This window comes from Ochotona curzoniae, unplaced genomic scaffold (genome assembly GCF_017591425.1).
Source record: "Ochotona curzoniae isolate NIBS_2020 unplaced genomic scaffold, NIBS_Ocur_1.0 contig_3819, whole genome shotgun sequence".
Taxonomy (NCBI): domain Eukaryota; kingdom Metazoa; phylum Chordata; class Mammalia; order Lagomorpha; family Ochotonidae; genus Ochotona; species Ochotona curzoniae.
The window spans coordinates 19383236-19410965 of NW_024466004.1; the positions used below are offsets into that span (position 1 = coordinate 19383236).

The 27730-nt window shown below is 39.0% G+C and overlaps 1 protein-coding gene across 1 annotated transcript; it reads right to left on the reverse strand.

The window, feature by feature from the left end:
- RAB23 (RAB23, member RAS oncogene family) lies at positions 1-25825 on the reverse strand. Its single transcript, XM_040983035.1, has 6 exons — positions 25613-25825; positions 23545-23630; positions 5676-5832; positions 4093-4175; positions 3194-3286; positions 1-685 (listed from the first exon to the last, which is right to left on the reverse strand). Exons 1-6 carry the CDS (start codon positions 25765-25767, stop codon positions 546-548), a joined length of 714 nt encoding a protein of 237 aa, XP_040838969.1. The 5' UTR covers positions 25768-25825; the 3' UTR covers positions 1-545.
- Positions 25826-27730: the final 1905 nt, after the last annotated feature.

Here is a 27730-nt window from a genome sequence, read left to right on the forward strand (position 1 = left end):
TTCCAGAGAGCTGCATGCACACCTCCACTCCACATTATACAGATATTGCACAAGGAACATTGCCAACTACACACGAATGCCATCTTGGCAAGGTTTAGGGTTTACCTTTTAATATTTTTTCTAAGTATTCAAATTCGATATTATTTTCTAGAAAAGCTATAAGACCAGTTTCAGAAAAAGAATTCTTACTGTCTTTTCCTGGCCTATAATATTAAAATCTGTACCAACATATTTAGGCATTTATGTTTTCTAGCATTTAAATTTCCACAAAACCTGCTTTTGACATTTCTTAAACAACTCCTTCAAAAACAGGAAATGCTTCGTCTAATAAGAAAAAAATACAATGAGTCCACAGGGCATTAATTGTCCCACCAGAGGTCTCACTCTACATTCTGAAAAGCATTGCAGAGCAATAGTTCAGTCTGTCAGTTTTCAGAGAGCCATTAGGTGCAAAATCTGCTAAGAGTCTTGTACCATAATGTTACAGCTTGCATGTGTTAGTGAATTGCACAAAACCATTCAATTCTCGTCCTACTTGTAATGCTTTAAGGTACGCTACAGCTGCTGAAAGGGTTTCTGTTTTTCTTGGTCCTTTGTTTGTTGGGTCTAAGATTGATGACATCGCCACCATTCAGGGTACTTGAGTTCTGACCGGAGTGACTGATCCCGGAGGTATTGAAGACCCCTGTACATATTGAGGAAAGGATACAGTTACAGAGTCAGAGACTGTGTCCTGCTTGTAAGTAAAATCAGTTATGTTGTCAAGGATTTTGTTTTTTTCCATTTTTAAGTATACAGCTCACGGTATTGCATCTGTGATGTTGCATCATTGGCATCATCCATTTCTGTGGCTCTTGTCATCTTTACAACAGGAATTCTGGACCCATTAAACAAGAACTCACCACCTGACATCCCTCTAGGCCCTGACAACCACCAATTTGCTTTCTATGCTTGTGATTTTTAAAAGAATTGCTATCCTTTAAAAATTTACTTGTGAGGCAGGGAGACAAAGAGCATCTTGTGGGTCACTCCCCAGATACCCACAACCTAAGCCCAGGTTTCTGAACTGTCACCACTGCTCCCTGGGTCTGTGCTGGAGGGAAGCTGGAGGCCAGAGCCAGGAACCAACTCCAGGTACTCTTGATGTGGACGTGGTTATCTTAACCACCTGCTTCTGTCTCTCTGCATTGCTACCTCAATTAAATGGAAATATCTGAGGTCCTTTTGTGACTGGCTTATCTCACTAGGCACACCATCATCAGGTTCCATCCATGTTGCAGCGCACTGCAGAATCTCCTTTCAAGAATGCATAACATTTCATTGTATGTTTAGGCTGCATTTTGTTTATCCAGTCACACTTCAAAGGACACTTCAGTGTTTGTAATTTTAAGCTTTTGTTTTTATTCCTTTACTTTTGTTTCTGTTCCTTTACATGCCAATATACATGGCACAATGTTCAAAGGGCACGGAAAAGCGTACAGTGACGCTCCTGTTTACCCTAACACCCACTGCCTTGCCAGTCTTCTTCCCCAGAGTTAGGTAGATTTTCCCACATGTCCTTCCAGGAATATTTTCTGTATACAAAAACAAACATGAACATGTTTTATTTTTCTCTCCTTTTTCAGCCCAATTGCAGCAGGCTCTGCACGTTATTTTGCATCTTCTTGTTGACAGCCTGTTTTTGAAACTTGGAATAAATAAATTCAAAACCTACTAACTTCACATCATAGCATTTTCTCAAGATTATCTGATTTATACTCAAAGCCAGTATTTGTGAGATTTTATGCTAATAAAATACTGCATATATAAAGCTAGTGAGATATGATTTTTTTCCTGTTTAGGCTAAAACAATATAAATGTGGCCTACAAATAAATGATGAGTAGGTAAGAGAGATGAACAAACAAAAACCTCAACTACTACAGTTTCTGTCCTGAACTGTGTCATTCACAAATGCAATCTTCAATCTACAAATTATTTAATATCCACAACAGAGAAAGCACTATGGGATAGTGAAGACTAAAGGATATGAAGATGACAAAGATGAATTCTTTACACTATAAACGGAGAGTTTATAGTGTAACAAGTGGGGTAAGATAATACCAGATGAATAACACTGTACAGGATTATACAGTAAGGATTAGAAGAGAGACACAAGGTCCTGGAGGACTAAAGGCCCTTCAAAGAAGGACTGATTGCATCTCACTCATAAGAAAGGAAAAACTCCATGAGGAAGGTGGAACGTGGTGCCTGGTGATGCCCTGGACTCCCAACTCTTTAGAGAAAAAGCACAGAGGCACATACATAGCTGAGAGAATTTCTAGAGTCCTTGAAGAATGAACAGTCCTTTGACAAGATGGCAGGAAAGGCTGCTCATTCTCATTGAAGACACAAAAGAGCAAACATGAAGAAATAAGCTGGCACCGAGCATGCTCAGCAAGCAGCAAGCCCTTTGGGGCTAGGCAGCTGAAGTGCGTTAGTGGGGCAGGGGCCATACAGGAAGGGTGGAGAGAGCTGTAAGATGAAGAGACTATCAAAGAGCTTGACTCAGTGGAAGAAGAAGACTAGGAGAGGCCTACTGCGAGTGACCTGTCTTGTTTCACGTGGTAGTTGAGGCATCTGGTGACAGGAATAAGGAAAGAAAAATAAGAAGGAAAAAAAAAAGCCATTAGCAAGGAAACATTGCAGCTTGACCAGGTCGAGAAATTGGTGTGCATTGCTGTACATGCAGTGAAGGGGGGTGGAATGCAGATTTGAAGTCCTGAAGAGACCACCCTGAACCGTGGAACCAGCAGATGTGGCTCTGAGTTTCCTGAAACCCCCAGCAAAGAGAAGGGAGGCCTGATCGGTCAGCCAGTGACTGTGAGAGGAAAGCCCCTCAGAGGGAGCGAGGTGGGAGCAGACAGAAAAAGCAACGGCGTGGAAGTACGGGCTGGGGTACATGAGGGTCACGCCGCTCCTGAGCAGCAGCAGTGGGCTTTTACAAATTTTTTATATCTCTGCTTTCTTTAATCTACCAAACTCGATTTAGAAAATGGAAATAAGCCTTTTAACTCTATATGCCTCTTAGAAGAGACCTAAGACTCACTTTTTAATCACATGTATTAAAGAAATAAATATAAAAAGGGAAATATAATAATGAATGGAAAATAAATTTACCCAAGCACACATAACTCAAAATTTCCTGGTACTTACCAATTTTGTTACTACTTGAATGCATTAGTTGTGGATCCTCAGCTATTTGTTGTTTGAGTTTTTGAAGATATTTTTCAGCCAAATATTTAAAAACTAGAACAAAAAACAACCCCACCAGGTCAGTATTATTTATGTGTGTGAGTCTGTTATCTCATATCACTTATTACAACATTTATACTTGCTAAATAGTATTAAATTAGAATTAAAAGCATATACTCTAAAAATTCAGCATTTCAAAATTATTTGAGCAGTATCTGAGAAGCACAAATATAACACTAATAAATGTACCATTTTATTAGTAAAGGCGTAACACTTGGTAGTCACATTTCTTCTGTGTCTCAGAAGTGAATAACCATCAGCCACCCTAGAACTGTTGGTCTGGAAAGCATGCCAATTCTTAGACTACCCACGATGACTGTCCAGGCGCCTCATTAGTGGCAATTCAGAAATTGGAAAAATAATACTCATTTTTCCCTAATCTTATTTTTTAGGCAGGAAAATATTCATAAACAATAAGACCACTGTTAACTATATAGTATAATATCTACCACTGTGTGGTTTGGAAACAATTCAGAAAAGACCCGCTTGAAAAACATATATGCCAACACGCACACATTACCTGACTTAGCTTTGATGTTTACAGATGAAATCCTAACCAGAATGGTAACAATGCAAACCTACCAGTTCTGCTATGGGGGTGGGGGAACAAGTAGTCACAGGTGTGAGTAGATAATTAAGAACTGAAAGAATGAGAACGCCTTTAAGTTTTACTTTAACATTAGGTGACAAAACCAGAAAATCTTGCTCTGATTATTAACGTAATTTCTAAACCACACAGAAGGAAAGGCAAAAGGAGAAAACACTTCCTGTTGCATTAGTTTCTTGAAAAGGTAGTTTACCTTCATTCACATTTAGATCTTCTTTGACTGATGTTCTGTAGAATCTTAACTTTAACCTTTTGGCCAGTGCCTCAGCCTCCTCACTGTGCATCAATGAAAAAAAAAAGCTTATCAATTTTTGAAAATATTTACAAATATTTCTGATAACTTGTCTTTAAAAGTGACTTTTTAGTTACAGCTATTGGCTAACTTTGGCAGGAAGGTACGGGAAGGTGTCAGACATCGTGCAGCCTGAGTTTGCGGTGCTCGTTGTGCTTCCTTAGTGCTTCCCTGGACTTCTGGTCTTCGTTACTCAGGGAGGGCAGACACTGACCATTATGCTATAACTGTGAACATTTCTTTCTATAGTTACTAATATTTAGCTATAAAAGGATTAAAAATCATCTTTATATACTACTTTAATGCATTTTTTTTAAAAAAGACATTTGAACTTACACTCTGAAAAATCTCACACTGAATTATTTATTCTTAGTGGACAGAAAACATTTTCACTGCCCAAAGCCGAGGTTGCACCTGACTCTTGCAACCCACATGGACTCTCAGTTGTGGAATCCTGATTTTGAATTGTATTAGGGCCGCAGCAGCCATGCTCCAAAATGGTTCCCAATCGTCCCCTGACTTCTGGTTCTCACAGCCTTGCGTAGTCTCCTTCCACACTGTAATCAAGGCTGGTCCATGTGCCCACTGACACACAGCACAAGTGATGGACATATGATTCCTGAGACCAGGCAGAAGAGATGCTGTGGCTTCTGCCTTCTCCACTCTTGGATCATGTGCTCTGCGGGAAGTAGCTGCCAGGGTTGTGACAACACTCAAGCAGCTCTAAGCAGAGGTCCAAAGGCACAGAAGCAAGGCGTCCCACCTAGTGAGGAGCCGTCTTGGAAGTAGATCTGCCAGTCTCGAGCAAGCTTTTATGCTCTACCTCACAGCCTGAATGAACCTCCCGAAAAATCACCCAGCTCAGTCACCAAATGCCTCACGACCAAATGCTGCCTAAGGACATGAGGTTTGGGCTAATATGTTGCAGTAATTATAACTAAACGTAAATTTTTAAAAAGGTAAAAAGCCAAGCAAAGGTTTTAAAATTAGCAAAAACATTAACGATTCAATTAGTAAATATATATAGATGGAAATTATCCAGGTGCTAACCTTGTTCACAAATTTGAGCATAATAGTTCTGAACGTACAAAAAACAGTATGATTTTGAACTTTGTGGCTACATGATTCTGCGTGGATCGCTACTTACCCTAGACAGTAAAACATCTCAGGATGCTTTTCTTAACCAGTTTTATTGTATGCAACAATTGAGGTTTGTATAGAAAAGAGCTAAGACTGGGATTCTAGAAACACCTTCAGATCTTATTCCTTTGACTTTTCTCTACTTATGAAGGAGTGTGAATTTTTTTAAACCCAAATGGGTCACACATACTAGTTCACAGAAAATGAAAACTTTCCAGTAATTAAAATATTTAACATTTAAATAGGTAGAAACTTTCTAAATTTTCAAGGCCTAAGCAGAGATCAAAGTGTTTCTTCACTTAATAGGATTACCATCTCCCCTCCCCCCAAAGTCATCCTCTTACTTCTTTATACAAGAATCATCCAAGAGATCAATCTTGTTTTGTACAAGTACTGTTGGTATATCCCCAACTTCTGCTACCACTTTCTCTCTCCAACTGGAAATTGCTTCAAAAGACTCCCTGTCTGTGGTAGAAAATACAAGCACACAAGCCTGGGCTCCTGCAAGGTCACAAAATACAAACGTTATTTACATTGATGAAACCATGTATGTAGGGTGGACGCAATTGTAGCTATGGAAAATGACTTTTACACAGATAAATTCTGAACTCATTTTCCTTATTTTTTTAGCATATGGATTGCATTTTCTAACTCAAAGAACCAGTTTTGATCAAGAACAATGGTTTTCAAATATGTTAGCATCAAAGGACCTGCAAAATCATATATCGTAAAATACTAACAATTTAGTTTCCTAATAAAAGCTAGGGAGAACAGTAGACTACGCGTGGGTAATAGATTCTTGGCAAGTTCTTCCTGTTAATATTCATCATTTGCTTAACTTCTTTCAACACAGCCTTTAAAAAATCAATCAGAGGAGAATCATAATTTGTTCTATTCACTTTAAGAAACTGTAACTTTAGCAGCAGAATAGCAGTGACTCAAACAATTTGAGCAGTAGCGACAACGGTGAAAAAAAACTAGGCATATAAAAAGCTCATTTTTATACTGTTTAGTTGCATAATTCCCATCTTTTGTCAACTGAAGATATTTTCACTGTGAACTAGTATCACTGTAGGCTGAAAATATATAAGATTAAAAATTAACAGTAACCTGGAATAAGCTCATTTTACAAATGATTAGCTGTTGATTCAGGTGCTATGGTACAATACAGCAGTGCAGATGAAAAGTGAAAAATCGTCCTGCGGCCAGGATTTTCCGGAATCCTTCCAGGTCCCTGCGTGTAATCAGTAGTTTCCTGTCAAGAGTCAAGACATGCCTGGGCTAAGACACTCCTTGGCCAAAATCAGTGTGTGTATATCTCACCAGCGGGAATGCTACAGAGAGCGGCAGAGCGCCGAATTAAGGTAGAAAATACAGCAGCTTGCTCTGACTGTAAAAGCAGATGGTTCATCTGGGAAAACCTTCCCTATTGTAATGAAATAATTATGCACAGGAGGAAGGGGGCATCGGCACCTTCTAGAATCTAAACAGACATAAAACAGAAGAGATCCCATTAGTACTTTGATCATGATTTTATATTTACTCGAATTTAAGAAAATATTGCCAATTCAATCATTTTTTTGCAAAAATTTCATTATAGAGATCTCTGTTTTAAGCTTCTAATTTTATTTTAACTTGACTGCTGTGTTGATCACATTATGGTAGTTTTATAAAGATTTTTTTTTTTTAATTTTAAAGGCAGATTTACAGACAGAAGGAGAGACAGAGAGAAAGATCTTCCACAAACTTGTTCACTCCCAGATGGCCACAATGACCAGAGCTGAACTGATCTGAAGCCAGCAGCTTCTTCCAGGTCCCCAGCATGGGTGCAGAGTTCTAAGGCTTTGGGCTGTCTTCCACTATTTTGCCAGGCTGGGTGCCTGTTTGGGATGCCAGTGCTGATGAGCCAGTACAGCCGTCGCACCACCTCCTCTATAGGCATGGATGAGAATGCTCCCCTGTCTCTCCACTTCCTGGTCTGCCATGCATATTTCTCTGCCACCCTCTGGCCTTGCCAGATGGCTTGACCAGTAGTAGGGCCGCTGTGTTCTTGGACTGCAAGCCTCTCTAAGTATATACCAAAGCAAACCTTCTTCCTTCCTAAGTATTTATTACAAGAATGAAAAGCTAGTACAAACAGTATGGAAGTTCCAACAATGTTAAATTTTTGAATCCATAAACATTGGAGGCCTTTCCATTTTAGTATGTTTTCAATTTCTTTTATCAGTACATGTGTTTTTAAAAAGATTTATGTTTTATTGAAGGCAAATTTTAGAGAGAAGGAGAAACAGAAAGAGAGGTCTTCCATTCACTGGTTCACTCCCCAAATTGCTGCAACGGGCAGAGCTGAGCCCAAGTCAACAGCCAGGAGCTTCTTCTGGGTCTCCCACATGGGTGCAGAATCCCGAGGCTTTGAGCCATCCTCCACTGCTTTCTCAGGGAGCTGGATGGGAGTGGAGCAGCCAGGACAGGAACTGGTACCTATATGGGATCCTGGTGTTTGCAACTAGCTAAAGGATTAGTGCACTGAACCATCCTACTGTCCCCATCCCTGTATTTTATGATTTTCATGGCAAAGATCTTTTACTTACTCGGTTAAATTTATTCCTAATGATTTACTTATTATGTAGCTTTTGTGAACGGGATTATTTTCATGGTTTCTTTCTCAGTGAAGTTTATTTGGTATATAAAAAATGCTACTTATATGTGTACTGATTCTGTATCCTGCAATTTTACTGAATTTATCAGTTCTAATAGTCCCTTGATGGAGTCTTTAATTTATCTATCTATCTATGCATCTATCTATATATACATATATCTGCAAACACAGACCATTTTACTTTCTCCCTTCCTATTTGTTCACCTTTTCTTTTGCTCACTTACACTGAAATTTTCAGTACTACATCGAATAAAAGCAGTGAGAGTGAACATTTGAGACTTATTCCAGATTTTAAAGGAAATACTTTGAGTTTCTCCTATGTCCAGCCTTCGGTATGTTGAGGTACAAACCTATACAAAATTTGCTTATCATTTTTATCAGAAAGGGAAGCTGAATTTTATAAAATGATTTTTCTGCATTTACTAAAATGATCCTATGATTTTTTTTATTTTTCATTCTGTTGATGGAATGTATTATGTTTATTTGTTTAAACGGAACCATCCATACATCCCTGGTATAAGTCCCATTTCATCATGATAAATGAGATTTCTATTTTGCTGTTGGATTCAAATTTCCTAGCATTTTGTTAGGAATTTCTGATTATAATTTTGTTGTTGTTATTTTGTCTTGGTCTGGTTATGGTATCAGGGTAACTTGGGTAAAATAAATTTATAAGTGTTCCCTTTAGATTTTGGGGAATAGTTTAAGAAAAACCCCTTGAAAAGCCAGCACTTGGCGTAATGTTAAGATACCACCTGTGATGCACGCACGCTGTACCGGAAGACTGGAGTCCCAGCTCCACTCTGGGCTCTGGCTTCCTGCTTGTGCACATTCTGGGGCATGGTAGGTGACAGAGTGAATGATGGAGTCCCTGCCTCCAAAATGGGCTACCTGGATGGCGGTCCCAGGATGGCGGTCCCAGGATGGCGGTTCCTGGGTGGCGGTCCCTGGGTGGCGGTCCCACTGCCTTCGCCAGATGTTGTGGGCTTGAGATCAGTGGATAGGAGCTCTCTCTCTCTCTCTCTCTTTTTCTTTCAAATAAAACCACGTATTATTTTTTTTTAAATGTTTGTCAGCAGTGAGGCCATCCTTCCCAGGGCTTTTCTTTGGTGGGATTTTTTTTTTAATTGCTGAATCAATCAACCTTATTACTTGTTACTGGTCTACTAAGGTTTTTTTTTTTTTTTTGCCATCCTGGTTGATTTTCTGTGTAAGAAATTCATCTTTTTCTTCTAGGGTTTCCAGCTTGTTTGTGATTCTATTTCTGCAGTGTCAGCTGCAATGCCTCCTGTTTTATCTCGTATTCTGTACTTGGGTCTTCTTTCTCCCCGTAGTTAGTAAATCAACTCTGTCACAGTGACCTTGGTATTTTCTTTAATTTGAAGAAGCTTTGTTTCTCCCTCCTTTATACTGACTTCTGCAATGGTTAACCTTCCTAGGACCTTGAAACACATTATGTTGGTTCAGTTGATGTAGGAATTTATGCTATAAACTTCCTTCTTAGGATGGCTTTTGCTGTAGATCAGGAGTTTTAAGATGCTGTACTTCTATTTTCATTGGTTTCAAGACATTTTTAAATTTTGCTTTTATATCTTCACTTAGCCACTGTTAGCTCAACACCATAACCATTCCATCTCCTTGTATTTGTGTAACTGTTAAGTTTCTTATTGATTTCTATTCTACCATAGTAAGAAGATACATGATGTGATTTTTATTTTCATTTGTGGAGTCTTGTTTTATGTCTGAATACATGGCATTTAGGAAGGAAACCAGATAATAGCAGCTTGTTCACTGTATCTTAAATAGTTTTTAACAAAAGAAAATAAAGAAAACCTTGTCCAGGAGAAGAGAGCTAACAGGGGCTTAGCATGAAGGAAGGTCTAGAATATGATACTGCTGTATAAAGAATGATCTAAACAGAAAGCATTTGAGCGTCTTAAGTCTCTAATGTGACTGAAAGCGGAGCCTCCCAGGAGAACAGAAATTGTACTACATCTGGAGGACAAGGACCGACTCAAACAGATATTACCACATAATTGTCACATCTCCCATCTAGTCTGGGCACGGCCCATTCACTTGCTTTGCAATGAAAGGCCATTCTCTGTCTCCTGCCTCTCTTAAGGTGGTGTATAGACTCCAAACTCCATCAGTCTTCTAGAGTCACATTTTCCTGAGAATTCCCATATGCACAGAATTTGTCTTTTCTCTTGTTAATCTCTTTTGTAAGCTTAAATGCATTACTCACACCCTGCCCTCCCCAAGACTAAATCTAAGAGGATAAATGAACCATACAGTTGCAGGAATGCAGGAAAACTGCATAGGGAAAAGACTGTCACGCAAACTCTGCCATCTCAAAGGCTTCAGCAAAGTACCCTTTCCTCCCAGGCACCTATTCGCTGAGTGCGACCAAGGGAGGAACATCTCTTACAAGTTAAGAGGAGGATGGGCCCGGCATGGTGGCTTGGTGGTTAAGGTCCTCGCCTTGCACGCCCGGGATCCCATATGGGCGCCGGTTCTATCCCGGCAGCCCCGCTTCCCTTCCAGCTCCCTGCCAGTGGCCTGGGAAAGCAGTCGAGGACGGCCCAAAGCTTTGGGACCCTGCACCTACGTGGAAGACCCAGAAGAAACTCCTGGCTTCTGATCGGCATAGCATCGGCTGTTGCGCTCACTTGGGGAGTGAATCATCGGACGGAAGATCTTTCTCTCTGTCTCTCCTCTCTGTATATCTGTCTTTCCAATAAAATAATAATAATAATAAATAAATAAATCTTAAAAAAAAAAGTTAAGAGGAGTAAAAGTAGGTGAGGACTGAAGTAAGTAAAATCCCTCCTCCAAAGAATTTTAGATTTCCTGAGAGGCTGGTTTCTGTGTATGACACAGGATTATTCTAATTGTCAGATTCAGATGATATTTATAAAACATCTTTTAAAAAAGTCTTGTGAGGGCCAGGCGGTGTGGCCTAGCCGCTAAAGTCCTCACCTTGAACGCGCCGGGATCCCATATGGGCCCCGGTTCTAATCCTGGCAGCTCCACTTCCCATCTAGCTCCCTGCTTGTGGCCTGGGAAAGCAGTCGAGGACAGCCCAAAGTTTTGGGACCCTGCACCCATGTGGAAGACCTGAAAGAAGTTCCTGGATCCTGGCTTCAGATCGGCATAGCATCAGCCATTGCGCTCACTTGGGGAGTGAATCATCGGATAGAAGATCTTTCTGTCTGTCTCTCCTTCTCTCTGTATATCTGACTTTGCAATAAATAAGTCTTGTGAGTGATCAGAAAAGCCTTGAGATGAGGAAGTCTTTGCTTCAGGTTAAAGGAAGAACTTCCATTTCCCTCTTCCTGCTGTCCAGTAAAACTCAAGGGGGTAATGACAGCCAAAAAGAAGTTGCATTTTGTTAACATTGTAAAAGGCAAATTTCAGAGAGGAGAGATAGAGAGAAGGTCTTCCATCCTCTGGATCACTCTCCAGCTTGCCACAAAGGCCAGGGCTGAGCTGTTCTGAAGCTGGGAACCAGGAACCTCCTCCAGATCTCCCACATGGGTGCAGGGGCCCAGGAACTTGGACCATCCTCTGCTGCCTTCCCAGGTCACAAGCAGAGAGATGAATTGGAAGTGGAGCAGCCAGGACATGAACTGGCACCCATTTGGGTTGATGGCATCACAGAGTGGAGGATTAGCCTGTTGAGCCATAGCACTGGCCCCGTTTACACGTATCTTACACTTTGGATGTCTTAAGGCAGCTAGTGTTTTCTACTCACATTTTACGGAGAGTTTTTCTTTTTCCCACTATAAAATCTTGTTTCAGTATTACTTACATAACAATCACACCACTAGGAAAGGTGCTGTGGGCTTGGCATTATGGTATATAACTGGTAAGGCTGTCACCTGCAATGCTAGCATTCTCTAAGGGTACGTACCTAGTTTGAGTCTCAGCTGCTTCATTTCCAATCTGGGCCCCTGCTAACAGCTTGAAAAGCAGTGGGAGATGGCTTATGTGCTTGGGTTCCTGCCAACCATGTGGAAGACCTACAGGAAGAACCTGGCACCTGGCTTTGGCCAGCCCCAATCTTTGTAGGCATTTGGAGAATAAACCAGTGAATGCAAGATCACTCTCTTGTCCTCTCTAACTCTGCCTTTCATATGAGTAACTAAACTAGACTAGACTAAACTAAACTGAAATAAATGTAGGGTCCAGTCTAATGGCTCAACTGGCCAATCCTCCTCCTGCTAGCACCAGCATCCCAGCGGTGCTGGTTTGTGCTTAGATGCTCCACTTTGGTCCAGCTCCCTGCCATGGCCTGGAAAAGCAGTGGAGGATGACCGAGAAAAAGCTTCTGGCTCCCTGCTTCAGATCAGCTTAGCTGTGGCCAGTGCGGCCATTTGGGGAGTGAACAAGTGGATGGAAGATCTTTGTCTCTCCTCTCTGTTATTCTGCCTTTCTAATAAAAATAAATTAAAAAAAATTTAAATGCTACTGCATCATGCATTAGTCATCCACCTACAAATGAATTATGGCTAACAGTTAAACACAATTGTACATCCATACATCAGGAATATAGACATCTGAATAATTTTTTAGTGTCAGTTATAAAATCACCAATAGGAAATATTTATTCCTAATTAATAAAAGCATTCAAAAAAAGTACCTGAGTATCATTCAGAAAGTACTCCCCAAGGCACATGTGGTGAGAGTAATTCTGTCTTTAAGAGTCTGAAAGGAGATGGTTTGTGGACTTGCTCTGTGTGAGGTGAGAACCAGCACCACTGAGCTCACAGAAGTGCAGACCCTCAGAACAACCACAGATCTGCTAAGCTGGGGTGGACATTTTAACAGAATCCCTGGGACACTTACATGTGTATTCCAGAAGTCCTGCCTTAGAGAATAGCGCATAAAACTGGACAAGGAAAAAGGCCCCTCTGAAACCAAGGTTTTATATATTGTGTATTTGTAATTAAACATATTATTCCGGAGTTTAAAATGCTTATCCATTTCTTCTTGAAATTATGTAATTTAAAACACACAATCAGATTCTATGCTCATATAAATTGGAGAATTCTGTAGTCTTTCTCGCTACTTTATTCATGGTATTTAAAATGAGCACTTCCTTCATGTCCGGTTTTTTGTTTGTTTGTTTGAGGGGAGGGGAAGCATTTGTTTATTATTTGAGATAAAGAGTGACAGGGAGACAGATCTTGCACCTGCTGGGTTGCTCTCTCTCCCAATGATCACACAGTCAGGGCTAGGCCAGAAATAAGCCAGGAGTCCGGTGTCCCCCATGAGTGGCAGGGACCATCCCCTGCTTCCTTGCTGGATACCTTAGCAGGAAGCTGGACAGGAAGCAGAGCAAACGGGCGTTCCAACAGGGGATGCTGACATCACAAAGGGCAACTTAACTGGCTAACCATTATACCACATCCAATCACAGATATTTAATTTTTAACAGAATGTATGTATTTATGTTTGGGAAATAACTTTTTTAAATAAAGAAAAAGGTTTATTTTGATGCATGTGCATAAATTCAAATAAATTCACTTCCATATATTGCTAGGTAGAGCATTTTTTTTTTTTTTTTTTGCCTTAGAACCTGGAATTCAGTACATGCTACACTAAAATATTCAGCATAGTGAATATTTTAAGGTAAAGGAACCTGAGGGACAGCAGGTACTAGAAGATCACTCTGTCCCCTGAAGCAGGTCATAAACCCTTTCAAGTGAGAAGTGGCCTCCCCATACCTGGAGGAGAGGCATCCTTGTCTTGCATGAGGGAGGGACTCTATGAGCAGTATAAACAAAGAGGCCTTGCTAAGTTTCTACAGTTATCACTGTTAGTCCTAGCATATCGCTGCATGACTTTGTATTCTCTAATCAATCCTTGTATAAAAACTCCCAGATTTAAGGGAAGGCATGATAACCCAGTGATGGAAGCCACCACTTGAGAAGCCTGCATTCTGTGTGGGTTGCCTGGTTAGAGTCCCAACTGCTGTGCTTCTCTGTGCTTCCAACTCAGCTTCCTGCTCACAGACTGGGGACAGCAGGTGATAGCCCAAGTGCTATGGGTTCCAGCCACCTGACAGGAGAGCCTGATAAAGTTTCTGTCTCGACCTTTGGCCTGATCGTTACAGGCACCTGTGGAGTGAGTGAGTGGATGGTAGATATCTTCCCCCTACCCCTACTCTTACCCCACCTATCAAATAAATAACTAGATCTGACAAACAAACAAACAAACAAAAGCTATCTCAGGTTTGGGTGTAGCTTTTCAGGTATCCATTTTCTTATGAAGGCTCCTGTGTCACATAAACTTATAGTAAGTAAATATGTGTTTTTCTCTTGCTAATCTGTCTTATCAGGGCTCAGATAAGAACCAAAAAGGATTGAAGGAAAACTATTCTTGAGCAAAATCACACTAAAAAGCTATAATGAAAACCCTTTTTGTGTTCTATGTATCTTTCTGTAGTAAAGAAGTTCTGGATTCTACTGCCTAGAGTATAATCTCCTAAAGATGTTAAGGGTGACGGGGGCATTGAGGCACAGTGGATTGAGCTGCTGCCTGAATGCTGGAACCACATAAGGGTGCCAACTCAAGCCCTGGCCGCTCTACTACCAATCCAGTTGCCTGCTAACCCAGCTGAGAAAGCAGTGGAAGATGGCCCAAGTGCTTGCACCCACACATCCACATGAGAGACCAGGAATATGCTCCCGACTCAAGGCTTTGGCCCTGCTCTGGCCTGGGAGCCATTTGGGAAGTGAACCAGCAGATGGGAGATTTCCCTGTATCTCTTCTGTAATTTGACCTTACAGATAAATAAAACAAGAAATCTTAAAAAGAATTTTACAAGCTGCCAATGTGCATAGTGGGTTGAGCTGCAAGTCCCAGGTGTTTTGCTTCCAATCTAGCTCCCTGCTAATGTGCTAAGAATGAAGAGGAAGATGGTCCAAGTACTTGGGCCCTTATTGCCCATTTGGAATTCTGGGCTGCTGGGTTTGACCTGTCCCAGGCATTTCAGCCATCCGGGGAGTAAACCAATTGATGGAAGCTGCGTCTCTCTGTCACCTTGTCTTTCAAATAAAGAAATTTTAAAAACAAAACAAAAGCACAAACCTTAGAGGAATCATTTGGAATACAAAGGCTTCTTAGTAACTGTACACTGAAGCAAGCAATCTATAAGATCATGTTTTGGTGTGTCTCACTCTATCCCTGAGCCAGCATTCAAGTCTATCATGAGATCTTTGAGCAACAGTTTTGGTAAATATTTTAAATTAATTATGACAAATTTTTATTTAAAAATTTTAAAACAATGTTGTCCTAGTTAAAAGATGCAATGTTTTGAGTGGTGTGCTCAGACCTCTATCGACCTGAGGGCCTAGCATTCAAGTCTATCATGAGATGCTTTGAGTCAAACAGTTTTGGTAAATATTTTAAAAAATTAATTATGACAATTTTTATATAAAAATTTTAGAAAACATGTTTGAATCACCTTTTTTTAAATAAAAATCTATTTTATTTATCTGAAAGGCAGAGTTGCAGAGGAGAGACACAATCTTCCATCCATTAGTTCACTGTACACATAGCAACTGCTGCTTCCTCTTGATCTTGCATGAGCCCAAGCCCTTGGCCCATCTTCTGCTGCTTCCCAGGTGTTATTAGCAGGGAGCTGGATCAGAAGTAGAACAGCCACAACTCAAACCAGTACTCACATGGGATGCCAGCAATGCAGACAGAGGCTAAATTTGCTAACACCACAACTTGGCCCTTCTTTTACAAATTCTAATACATTGACTTCTATGCGTCTTGATTAGTACATTTCTAGGATTTAAGTCAGTGAGTCATAATGCTATAAGGCATGGTGCTTGTTACTAAATTTGTATCATACCTCCTTCTCCCAGGCCTTAATATCTATTTCTTTACATCATTTTCTGAATTTACACCAGTAGCACATTTTAGCTGATAGCCTAGCTTGCATCTTTTCTAAAACACCTCTCACCCACTTTCTAGTAAATACATGGCTGGACAGACTATACCTAACCAGTGCTGGAGGGGGCAGGATGTGCTGGTACCAGGCCTCACGAACCAAGCCAAAATAAATCACATTTTCCTGAGTGCTAAAATCTGGCTGAGGACTAATCTGGGAGTTCTATTCCACTGTTAGAAGAAGTACCCCTCTCTCCCCAAGACTGTAAACAGGTACATGACTTTCTTTATTCATGGTAGCAACCCTGCAAGAGGAAAATCAACATGAAGAGGACTTCACACAGGGAGGCAAGCCAGGAAAATCAGTGAGGTTATGGTTTGAAAGAATCAAAACCAATACCATTGACACTCCAGATTTTTCTATTAAGTGAATCAATAAACCATGTTTGTCGTTTAAGCCAGTCTGAAATGACTTTTAAATTGTCAGCAACCAAAAGCATTCTGAAGGAAAACATAAAAGAATGCTCAAATACACTTCTCAAATTTACATACAGCTGCTGCTGTTTCTTTCTCAATTCTGTATTTTTTGACATTTTGGAAAATAAGAAATTAAAACTGAGCATCCAATCCTCTTTGTCATTTTAATATAGTTGGCCAAAAAAATGAATTATTAAGATAGGCTTTCCAGAGACATCTATTATAAGCTTTGGATCATTTCAAGTTAAAATGTCAAGTACAAGCTGTGAAGTCGTTTCATGCAAGTGGAAAAATAACGTTTTCTGTAGATATAGTAAAGAGAAATGGTGTGACTGTGAAGATCTAAAAATTATTAAACATGAAAGTTAACCAATAACTAGATGAACCAAATAAAAATACCAAAAAGTGATACTTTTGGATATAGTCTTATGGAAAATAATTAGTGAAAACATTAAAAGTAACTACAGTAAGAAACTAAAATATTTTTAGCTAATTGATTTTTTTTCTAAAAGAATACAGGGACCCAAATGAGCTACTTAACTGTATTGTCACAACATTTTCTCCTTTTTATTTACAAATGAATTAAATCATTTTTCACATTGAATTAGTTTTAACTTATTTTTACATTACACTTCTTATTTGGTGGTAACTGCAGATTCACAGTTTTGTCTTTTTAAATTACACACTAAAGCAAATCCTCCCCAAATAACCACACTGGTTATAAAGTTAATACTACATCAAATTGTAAAAAATTTTCAAAGAAATAGCACAGCCTCTCTTTTTACTCACAAGGACATTTATTTCGTGCAGAAAATTTAGAGAATAAAACTAGGTAGGTTAAAAGGAAACCATGAAAAATCTCACATAGTCCTAGTACTTTTTAGTGTTCCCACTTCAATTTTATTTATTATTTTCCTGAGAGCATATGGTAGGAGTTAATAGTAACCCCATTAAAAAAATACACAGATTATGGGACTGGTATGGGTCTGCAAGTTAAGCTATTGGCTGCAGTGTCATATCAAAGTGCTGGCTGGAATGCAGGCTCTTCTATTTCTAATATAGCTTCCTGCTAATGTGCCTCGGAAGCCATAGTGATGACCCAAGTATAGGGGCTCCTACCTACCATCCATGTGGGTAAACTGAATGGAGTCCTTGGCTCCTGGTTTCAGACTGGCCCAGCCTGGCTGTTGCAGTCATTTGGGAAGTGAACCAGAGGATTGAAAATCTATCCTTTCCTCTCTGCCCAACCTCCTGAAGTTCTACCTTTCAAATAAATAAATAAATAAATATTTCCTTACAATATGATTAATTTATACTTAAGAAGGAAATCCATGTATTGAGGACCTAAAGTTAATCAACAGTACAGTGCCAGGCAGTTAAGACTCATAGTCTGATAAGATGCCATCCATCCTAAGCTGAGCTTGGGACAGTAGCAGCAAAATTGATAGCCTAATACAATGACATGGGTCTTTAATATCCAAATCGGCAACCCTGGACAAAGATATGCAAAGCCATTGTGGAAGGGAAGTCTCTCTATGACATGGCAAATAGGGTGGTTATTAAGTAGTGATGGCACCTGAGAGGGGTACCACTCTTATTTTTCAAAAAAAAAACAAAGTTTTCTTAGGGAAGGCAATGGAAGGCAAATTTCCTTAACACCAATTTGCAAAGGCAAGTTTAAGTCACATTAGTGTAATTATGTGTTAACTAGACTTTAGTTGATATTGTTTGATATTTTATAATAAACTCTGCATTTTTAAAAGTGAAAAAGATATGGTCTTTACCAAAAACTGCTTAAATTTACATCCTATTTTTCAAGTAAATATGGACATATATAACATTTTATGTAACACATAAATTTGCAAATATAGTAGACTAAAAAGCTACTTTGAAAAAATGGGAAATCTTGTCTAAAAGAAAGCCTTTGTACAAAGCTATATTCCAATATTCATTACAGATCAAAACTAGACCTTTCACATGTAGATTTCTTCAGTAGTATAGTGGCACTTTGATGCTTTCGACACACCTATCCTGTTGTCAATACTGCTTCTCAGATAACCCAGGACACCCTTGGATACATCCCTTTCAACTAATATAAAGTGACAGCTTAAAGAAGTTAAGACTTCCATGAGGAAGTCATGATCATTTCTATTGCTTATAATACATATTATTTCAGTTTCATTAAAGCTCTATATTCTAAGGCAGGATGTTGAAAGAAACTGAACAAATAATTCATAATAACTTTTGTATCAACCTGTGTTTAGGATGGCTAAGTATTCAACTATTATCTCTCTACTTAACTAAGAACATATCTTAAGTTTTATGAAAAGACACTGAAGATGTAAATGAAAGCATTAGCGTTAAATAGTCTTCTCAGATACACTTGCATACACAAGAAAAATTTTTATATGTCTATACATACCAATAAAGACAAAGAAGTCAGGGCAAAGTTTACAATACTTCTTACATGCCTAGAATACAAGAGAAACTCAACACTCAATACGCTTTGCTGAATAAAACTCCAAATCTGTGGAAATAGACATGAAGTCCCCTATTAACAAAAGAGGTATTATCCTGTTCTGATGCTTCTGCCCAAGAGAAAAATGCCTCTAAGTAAAAGAATTTATAAATGTATGTATGCAACTTCCTCTGTAATTTTTCTTCCATTTATTATTATTATCATTTTATGATACAGTTCCATAGTCCCTGGGATTTCCCTTATACCCTCCCCAAATCCCTACTCCCACACTGAATTACCCTATATCATCATAATGAGTATAGTTCCTCATAAACAGTCGTAAGTCCATCAGTACGGGCATGTATAAAAGCAGAGTCCAGCATCCTCTTGTCAAGACATATTTAAAAGTTTCATTGGGAGTTCATTTTTGATCTGGAAGCAGAGATGCACACTGTACTGTCTCCTCAGATCTGGACATGTTAGTCTCCCTTCTTCTGTAATTAAAAGTATAAGCTGAGTATAAATCTCAAACCGAATAGAATGTAACTTTGAAAAAAATTAACTGGACCAGGTACAATGGCCTAGTGGATAAATCCTTGCCTAGCAACTGCCGGGATACTATATGGATGCCAGATCATGTCCTAGCTACTCCACTTGCCTTCCAGCTCCCTGCCTGTTGCTTTGGAAAGCAGCAGAGGATGGCCCAAAGCCTTGGGACCCCATGCCTGTATGGGAGACCTGAAGGAGGCTCCTGGATCCTGGCTTTGGATCAGCTTAGTTCTGCCATTGTGTTACTTGGAAAGTGGAACCTGTGGACAGACGATCTTTCTCTCTTAATCTCCTTCCTACTGTAAATCTGCCTTTCCAATAAAAATATATATTTTAAAAAATTGACCAAGATGATATAGCTTTCTAAACACAACTGATTTGAGCCAAAAGGTGCTACACAGTGGGACTGGGAAGACAACAACAACAACAACAAAAAACTCCACTATGGCATAAATCAAAATCTGATGTAACTTATAATAATCTTTTACAGGGAAGAAATATACAAACTCTTTTTGCATGACAAATGTAATAATGTAAAGAAATAACTCAAAAGAAAATAATTGTGGGTGGGAGATGGAGAATGTTTCTAGAGTTCTCTGAGTTGTTAAATTTCAAGACAGAAAGTCAAGAGGGACAAGAAAGTATTCCAGGTATAAATGTAAAAAGGAAAGAAGTCATCTGGAATTTCTCAAGAGTAAAGTGCAAGTGAGGAATCACACAAGAGGCTAACTAGCATTTTAACTAGTGGAATAATTTGGTGGTCAGATGGATAAAAGAAGTCATCACTTGATTGCATCTGTTTTCCCAAGGAAGCGAAGGAATCAACTCAAAATGGAGAGGAGGAAGACATCCTAAAGGCTAACGCAAAAAAAAAAAAAAAAAAAAAAAAAAAAAGAAAGAAAGAGAAAAAAAGATGTTGAATTGCCCTTCTGGGAAATGGAAGCCATCCCTCATCGCTGGGGACTGATGGGGTTAGGATGCTGGGAGCAGCCCTCTCCCCTTCTCTGTCCCCTTCCCCCAGATCAGGAAGAAAAAAAACTGGAAGCAATGGTTTCATCCACTTTCCCACATTCCTTGGCCAGTGGTTCACATGGGCATACATTCTTCTCAACTATGTAAATATCATCAAAGTAGAATAAATGTATTAAAATTTAAGAAAAGAAAATGGCAGACAGATGTGAGTAAAGAAGTATATGGAGAATGCCTGGTAGCTCTGGCCAGTCACCCAAGGTATGTGGTCATAAATTCAAAGTCCAGTCAGAATGGCTCCTTTTGATATTCTCAAGTAATGCAGATTTGCAGCTAATTGGGTTTAACTGAATTGAGTGTTTTGCTGAGTAAGGACTATTATACAGGCCATATGCATAGGAGATACAAGTGTTGCTTACAGGACTAGAAAAATCATTCTAAGCTGAGAAAGGAAAGCTATAAAGCCATGAGGAAGGTCTTAGTTAAAAAGATGAGTGAGAGTCCATTTGTTTATTCTGTTTAATGCTATTGCTTTTGGTGTATTTTAGAAATTCGGAACCTATCCTAGGTTTGCAGGGGTATTTCCTACATTTTCCTGCAAGAGTTTGAGGTTTTGGATGTAGGGTTTAGGTCTTGTATCATTTAGATTGGATTTTAGTGTATGGTGATAGTGTGGGTCTATTTTTTGTTTTTTAATGTATAGCCAGGTGTCCCAACACCATTTACTAAGAGTTTCATTGTTGAGTTGTCATTGGTCTTTTTGTCAAAGGATTAATTGGCTGTATTTGTGTGGGTTCCCCTTTTGGTGCTTTTTTTCTTATCCATTGATCTTCTCTCTCAAACTAAAGAAGCTTGTTAAGCAAGGGAAAACAATCAACAAAGTAAAAAAGCATCCCACAGAGTGGGAGCGATTTTGCAACACGATATAGGAGATGGGGGCTAATTGCAGGATTACAAGAATTAATACAAAACCAAAAACCAAAACAAACAAAACCATCAGAAATGGGAACGGAATGGGAAAATTTTCAAAAGGCCAAAGTCCAAATGGCAAACAAATTATGAAAAAAATGTTCAGGTCCTAGATTTAAGGGAAATCCAAATTAAAAATCGTTGAGGTTAACCACTAAACAGTAAGATGGCCATACCACGAACCCCCAACGAACGCTTGCTGGCGAGGTTGCGGGAAAAGGGAACTATCATGATGGGTGGGAGCTGAAATTGGTACAGCTTTATGGAATTCGGTCTGGAGTACAGTCAAACAATAAAATCTGATACCATATGGACAGAATTGCACTCCTAGGAATATATCCAAAAACACAGTTTTAAGACAAACACATGATCCCTATGTATTGAGCAAATCGTAATTGCAAAAACATGGAAGCAGAAATGATCAGAGAAGATGGATAAGAAAGCTTTGGTTCATCTACTCATGGAATATAATCCTTAATTAAAAAAAACAAATGCAGTTTTGTGGCTAATGGGCACAATGGAAATATATGCTAAGGGAAAAGGATCCAAAAGATGATAGATACCACATGTTGTTGATTTAATGTAAATTTTTTGTTTGGTTGTTTGTTTATTTTTTGAACCTGTCATAGATACTGTTAACCAGTGGTTTCGAAAGATGGAAATCTGATTATTTTAACATATTGTTAACCATTACTATGTCAATAATTCCATAATGTTTATAGATATGTGGACTTGTAGGGGTTTTATATGACGGATTTTACTTGTTTAGACCTATCTTCAGCCATAGCGGTTCCAAGAGGCCAATGAACTTATCTGGACATAAAGACGCTGAATTTATGTAGGCATGTGATTGAGAATGATTCAATGTATAGAACTATGGTTATGCAACAGGTGGAGGAATCAACCATGGGGGGTGGGGATGGGAGGGGTGGGGGGAAACCAGCGCCTATAAAACTGTACTACATAATACAATGTAAGGAACAATAAAAAAAAAAAAAAAAAAAAAAAAAAAAAGTGAAGCTGTAGATACGTTCAGGGACATCTAGAAGCATATGGGTATTAAAAGTTAGCAAGCTAGAATCGTAGGAGTTAGTGGCTAGAGAATGGGAGAGTGTATGCAGCTTTAGATTTTAGAGGTAAAAAACTGCTGACCTTGAGAAGGACATGAGTAACAGGAAGACTTTTCAAAAAGTATCCTGAAGAACTGTGGAGAACAAAATAAGGCAGAGGCCAATGTCATTAGGAAGCAGACATAAGGAAGCCAATGGACTTCTGGCCACAGAAGAGTGAATCCTGATTTGGATTTTCAAGGTGCTGAGGCTTCTGAAAGAGGCAGAGGAGGACTAGTTTGGAAGCAGCAGTATAAAAATAAAAACATACTCCTTTCTCCATATCCTTCAGGTCTTAAAAAAGTGAGCAAGTGGTGATATGGTTAGAAAGCAGGAGAGGCAATGTCTTTTAGAAACAAATTTTAGTTAAATAGAAGGTGAGTAGTTCAGAAATAGAGAATACAAAGTAATTCCTACCAACATCAATTACAAAATAATTCTAGTCAATGATATCAATATTTACTTGGCATCTACAGGCCATAAGGCCACATGGTATTGGATCACATTTAGTTTTCGTTTTAATCACCATTAGCAGTAACACTGGAGAAATTGAAATGCCAAAGAAAAAGGACAAAATTTTATATAAAAAATTAAAGAAAACTTCTGTTTAGTTTCATTTAGATGCTAATTGAACTTTCTCTTGAGAAGTTAAAGCCCACATTTCAGATGGAACCTCCTCCTTTTATGCCATTTTAAACTTCTCTAAACTAGTATTAAACACTGTAGTTTCATGTGTCATAACAAAATGCCATCTTATTTGTAAGGGCTTCATTTGTTCAGTCTGGTACTTACTACTCTCTGACAATGTATGGAGACACTCCTTTGGAGCCACAGTAGGTACTGAACAGTTTCTGATAGATCTGGTCTGGGAATGTCTATGTGAGTCTCATGCTAGGCAGAGACAAACCATCTATAATTGTACAAATAACTCGAAGTACTATTTGCCAATCTGTTAGATCTTTAGAGTAATGAACTGGGATTTTAAAAAGTACTTTAACATTGTTTTAATAATTCTTAAAGAGAGACCCTTCTGTGGGAAACAAAGAAAAACAAAGTTCTTAACTTAGTCAAAAGAACATGCCCCGCCCCTAACTAAAAAAATCCAGCCCAAAGTTTACCTCGATAGTAGGCCTTTGTTATTGCGTCAAATTCCTCTTGACCTGCAGTATCCCATAACATTAATCTGACATCTTCATCATTAACTCTGAAACAACAGATGAATTATTTCACATGTAAAGGACGTTGTTTTTAAAGGATGCATTTATTTGAAAGGCAGTTATAAAGAAAGAGAAAAACAGAGAAATCTTCCACTTTCTGGTTCACACCCCAATGGTTACAACATGCGGGCTGGGCCAGGCCAGTGCCAGGAATCTGAGTCTCCCCCATGTGTGGCAGTGCCTGAAGCCCTTGGGCCATCCTCCACTGCTTTCCCTGGTGCATTAGCAGGGAGGAGCAGAAGCAGAGCAGCCAGGACTTGAACTAGGGCTCAAATATGAGATACAGTGCTGGCCCCAGGAAAATAATTTTGATGATTTAGCTTTGTGCATATCTTTCTTTTAAATCTGAAGGTAATAAAACTACATGGCTTGTTTCACTTTGATAAAATATATTGATACTAACACCCATAGTGAAAATAAGCTATAACTTTACATATGATTTGGATTTTCTTGCAACAGTTTGTTCTTCAACAATCAGAGGTGATGGCTTTGAGACAAGCACTCTCATTACTGGGAAAGGGAAATTTCCTTAGGTCAGAGCTTATCCTTCCATTCTAATGGGTTCTCATATCCAAGAAATAAAATGATATTAAGAAGAGAAAGAAGCAACTTACCCGTTTGGTTGGCCTTTAAGTCAGAAATGTATTTTGTCATACAGTTTCATTCTTGTTATTCCCAGTATTTCATACTGTTACCATGGACACCAAGTTAGCAGATACTGATCTTAGGGGAAATATAGTTAGGGTCCTGAGAATTCCTGACTACTTTTTTTTTTAACTGCCCAATACATAAGCTTGTTTTCTGATATAAACTGTGAAGTTATCAACATTAAACTCATGACCAACAATGCTACAAACAGCACTATGTACTGTGGATAAACAAAGTTTATCTAACACACATATTTCCACCAGTCACATCAAAGCCTCCTTGCACTTTAGAACCTAAGACTACTCAAACCCTTAACACCAGAGGGCCATTCTGAAGAACAGAATCACCAATGCAAGCACAAATTAGAACAAGGTACCACACCGAACCCAAACAGGACACGTGTGCACTGCATGAGGGCTAACCGAGCAGGAAGAGAGCCTCCTAAATTTGACCTTAGCTAGGAAGAACATGTGGGCAGCTCCTTTGCATCTGTCCATAAATGACCAAAAAAATACTGGTTCTGGAGCCAAGTGTATAAACTTGCAAATATAGAATCTATGTATGAATAAGGAAGATACATTATTATATATCAATTTGTTTTCAATTAATAAATATAAAAAGTAAATGTCATCAAGATTTAAAAAAAGGAAGCAAAGTTGAAAGTATTAAAAAAAAGTAAAGATTAGGAATTAACAATTAAAAACAATGTACATAATTGTCTGTTTTGGTGTTAAAAGTCCAGGCAAGTAGATCTGATTTATTTCATGTTTTTTCTATAATATAGTTTACTTTTTCTCCTATAGTTTAAAGTATTCTAATAACAAAAAGAAGTAGTATTAAATATTTTAGAATCCACTTAGATTTCCTGAAACAGATTTCCCTTTTTATAAATTTAATCCTCCCAAATGTTTTTTTCTTACATTACAGTAAAAGCAATTATTGATTCTCTAGCTTCTATATAGTGATGTCCAGTTTTAAACAGAGACAGGTAACTTTCTGACAGAAACTTCATTAGAGTCAAGCAAACCATCTGTTTGTCTTTAAGAAATTTTCAAGGTATCACCAATAAATGTATAACAAATCTAAGCTAGGAAACAAGGAGGGAAGAATAAACAACAAGAGAGAAATGGAGAAAAAGAAGAAATTGAAAATAAAAGGAAAAAATAAAAATTTGTAACAAATAATTGAAAACTATCATCAGCTACTATGATCAACTCCTACCAGCTGCCTATTCTTGACCATACATTACTATTACTCCAAAGAAAGTTTTGTATGTAGTTCATAAATCAATGCTAAAGGGCTAAAATAGTAAAGAACTTACTGTATTTGTCGCTCCAAAAAATCAACTCCAATGGTTTTTTTGTAGTCTTTTGTGAAAATGCCTTTGCAGTATCGCTGAATCATACTTGATTTTCCAACTGCTCCATTCCCTACAACCACCATCTTGATGGCCACTTCCATATCCTCCTCCAACATTTTTGAAGCCAAAATGGTTTCTGTGCCAGCTAATTCCAGGTGATCAGGTCTTCTCTCTCAAGTCTGTGTTTTAAAATGAAATAATTTTTAATGACACAAAAACTGTATAAATAAAACTATAATTGTTCTATCAAAAAAGAATCATTACATTGCAAGACCCTGTTTCTATGACTGAGGCTCCCATTGTTTTATTTTGTTTTTTTACATTTTTGAAAGGCAAAAATTTTGTTTTTTACATTTGAAAGGCAGAAGTTTACCGACAGGAGAGACTAGGAGAGAGACTGAGATTTTCCATCCACTGATTCACTCCCTAAATGCCCACAATGGCCAAATTTGAGCCTATCCAAAGCCAGGAAACATGAGCCTCCTCTGGATCTCCCATGTGGGTGCAGAGGCTGAAGGAACTGAGCCCTCCTCTGTTGCCTTCTGTCCATAGCAGGGGGCTGGATCAGAAGTGGAGCAGCCAGGACACAAACTGGTAGCCATATGGGATGGTGGCACCATAGATGGTGGCTTAGCCTACCCACGCACGCCATGGTGCCATCCCCTTGAGGCCTTCTTTCCACCTCTTTTAGATAAACTGAAAGGTGAAAGTAGCATTTTTAATTTTGAATCCTTATCAACAGTACAATGGATGACATTCATGTATCATAATTCTCCTGTTCATAACCTGAAGACTAGGGGCTTGGGGTCAAAGCCTGACTATAAGCTGCCAGTTACTAGCTGTAGCTGACCTCCAAGTGAGGTTACTCCTTAACATCTTGGGCATTTTAGTGTTCCTGACAATAATATTTACCTCACAGGATTGTTGACTAATGATACATAGAAAGCACTAAACACAATGAAAGTTAAGCACCTGAAAATTAGTAGTTTTATGTAACATAACAAATCCTCCATAATGTGTCACCAAACAGGCAACAAATAAAACCTGAGGAAGCAGTTTTTCAACTTCACAGGTAATAATTAATTAATGTCCCTAGAAAATCACCCCCAAGAAAGGCTCTGTGTAATAACCCAAGCATGTGTCAGCACTGGGCTCTTAGTTACCCAGCTTTGGTGTTCAGGTTACAATGAGTCCTGTACAAATAAGCTCATACCCCACATTCTTTACTTTCAGACTATAGTTACTCACATAACGAAAGTAAGAAAATGTCCACAGTTGTCCTTTTAGAGTGAAAAAGAAAGTCAATTTGTGATTTCTAAAACTGCAGTTTGATTTCTGTCCATTTAGCTATTACATTCTATCTTAACTGAAAACCCATTTATATAGAAAGCCTACAATATGAAAAACATTACTTTCTTTGCTCCTGATAACATCTCAGCAACTTTCCTGGAACCTCAATAAGTTCCATGATCATAAGAATCATTAGGGAGTGATGTTTCTTGACTGTTCACTACAGGTCTAATTAGTCAGAAACCTGGGGGAAGGCCTTAGAATAGGATTTTTAGAACATGCCCAGAAGTGTGTGTGTGTAGTTTTCTCTTCAAGAGAGATGTTGGCTGGTTGTCTCCAGGGCTTCACCAACAGGATCAGCTACTGTGGCCACTCCTACCAAGGTCTCCAAGCAGGCCTGGCTCCTGGGGTCTGTCCTGCACGCTGGGACCGTTGCTGCCTGCTTTCTCTTACCTTGCAGTGGCAATAAAGCATGCAGGCTTCCTCCTGTATCCTGACAGGCATCTCCCCCCAGTGAGTCTCCTGCACTTGCAGATTGATGTCTGCTCCCTGGAAGACTGAACATCCCAAGCCATTCTCACCCTGGCTACACAGCACAATCATCTGGAGATTAGAGATTACACTCATGTGTGGATTCTGTCTCTGAGTACACAATGTAAATACTCTAGGGTGGGAGCTGGTGTTGTGGGACTCAAACCAGAGCTCCTAGAGGATGACAGCATTGCAGCTGGTGGCTTAACCTGATGTGCGACAATGCTGGCCCCTTTTCTTCTGTGTGCTCCTATCTCT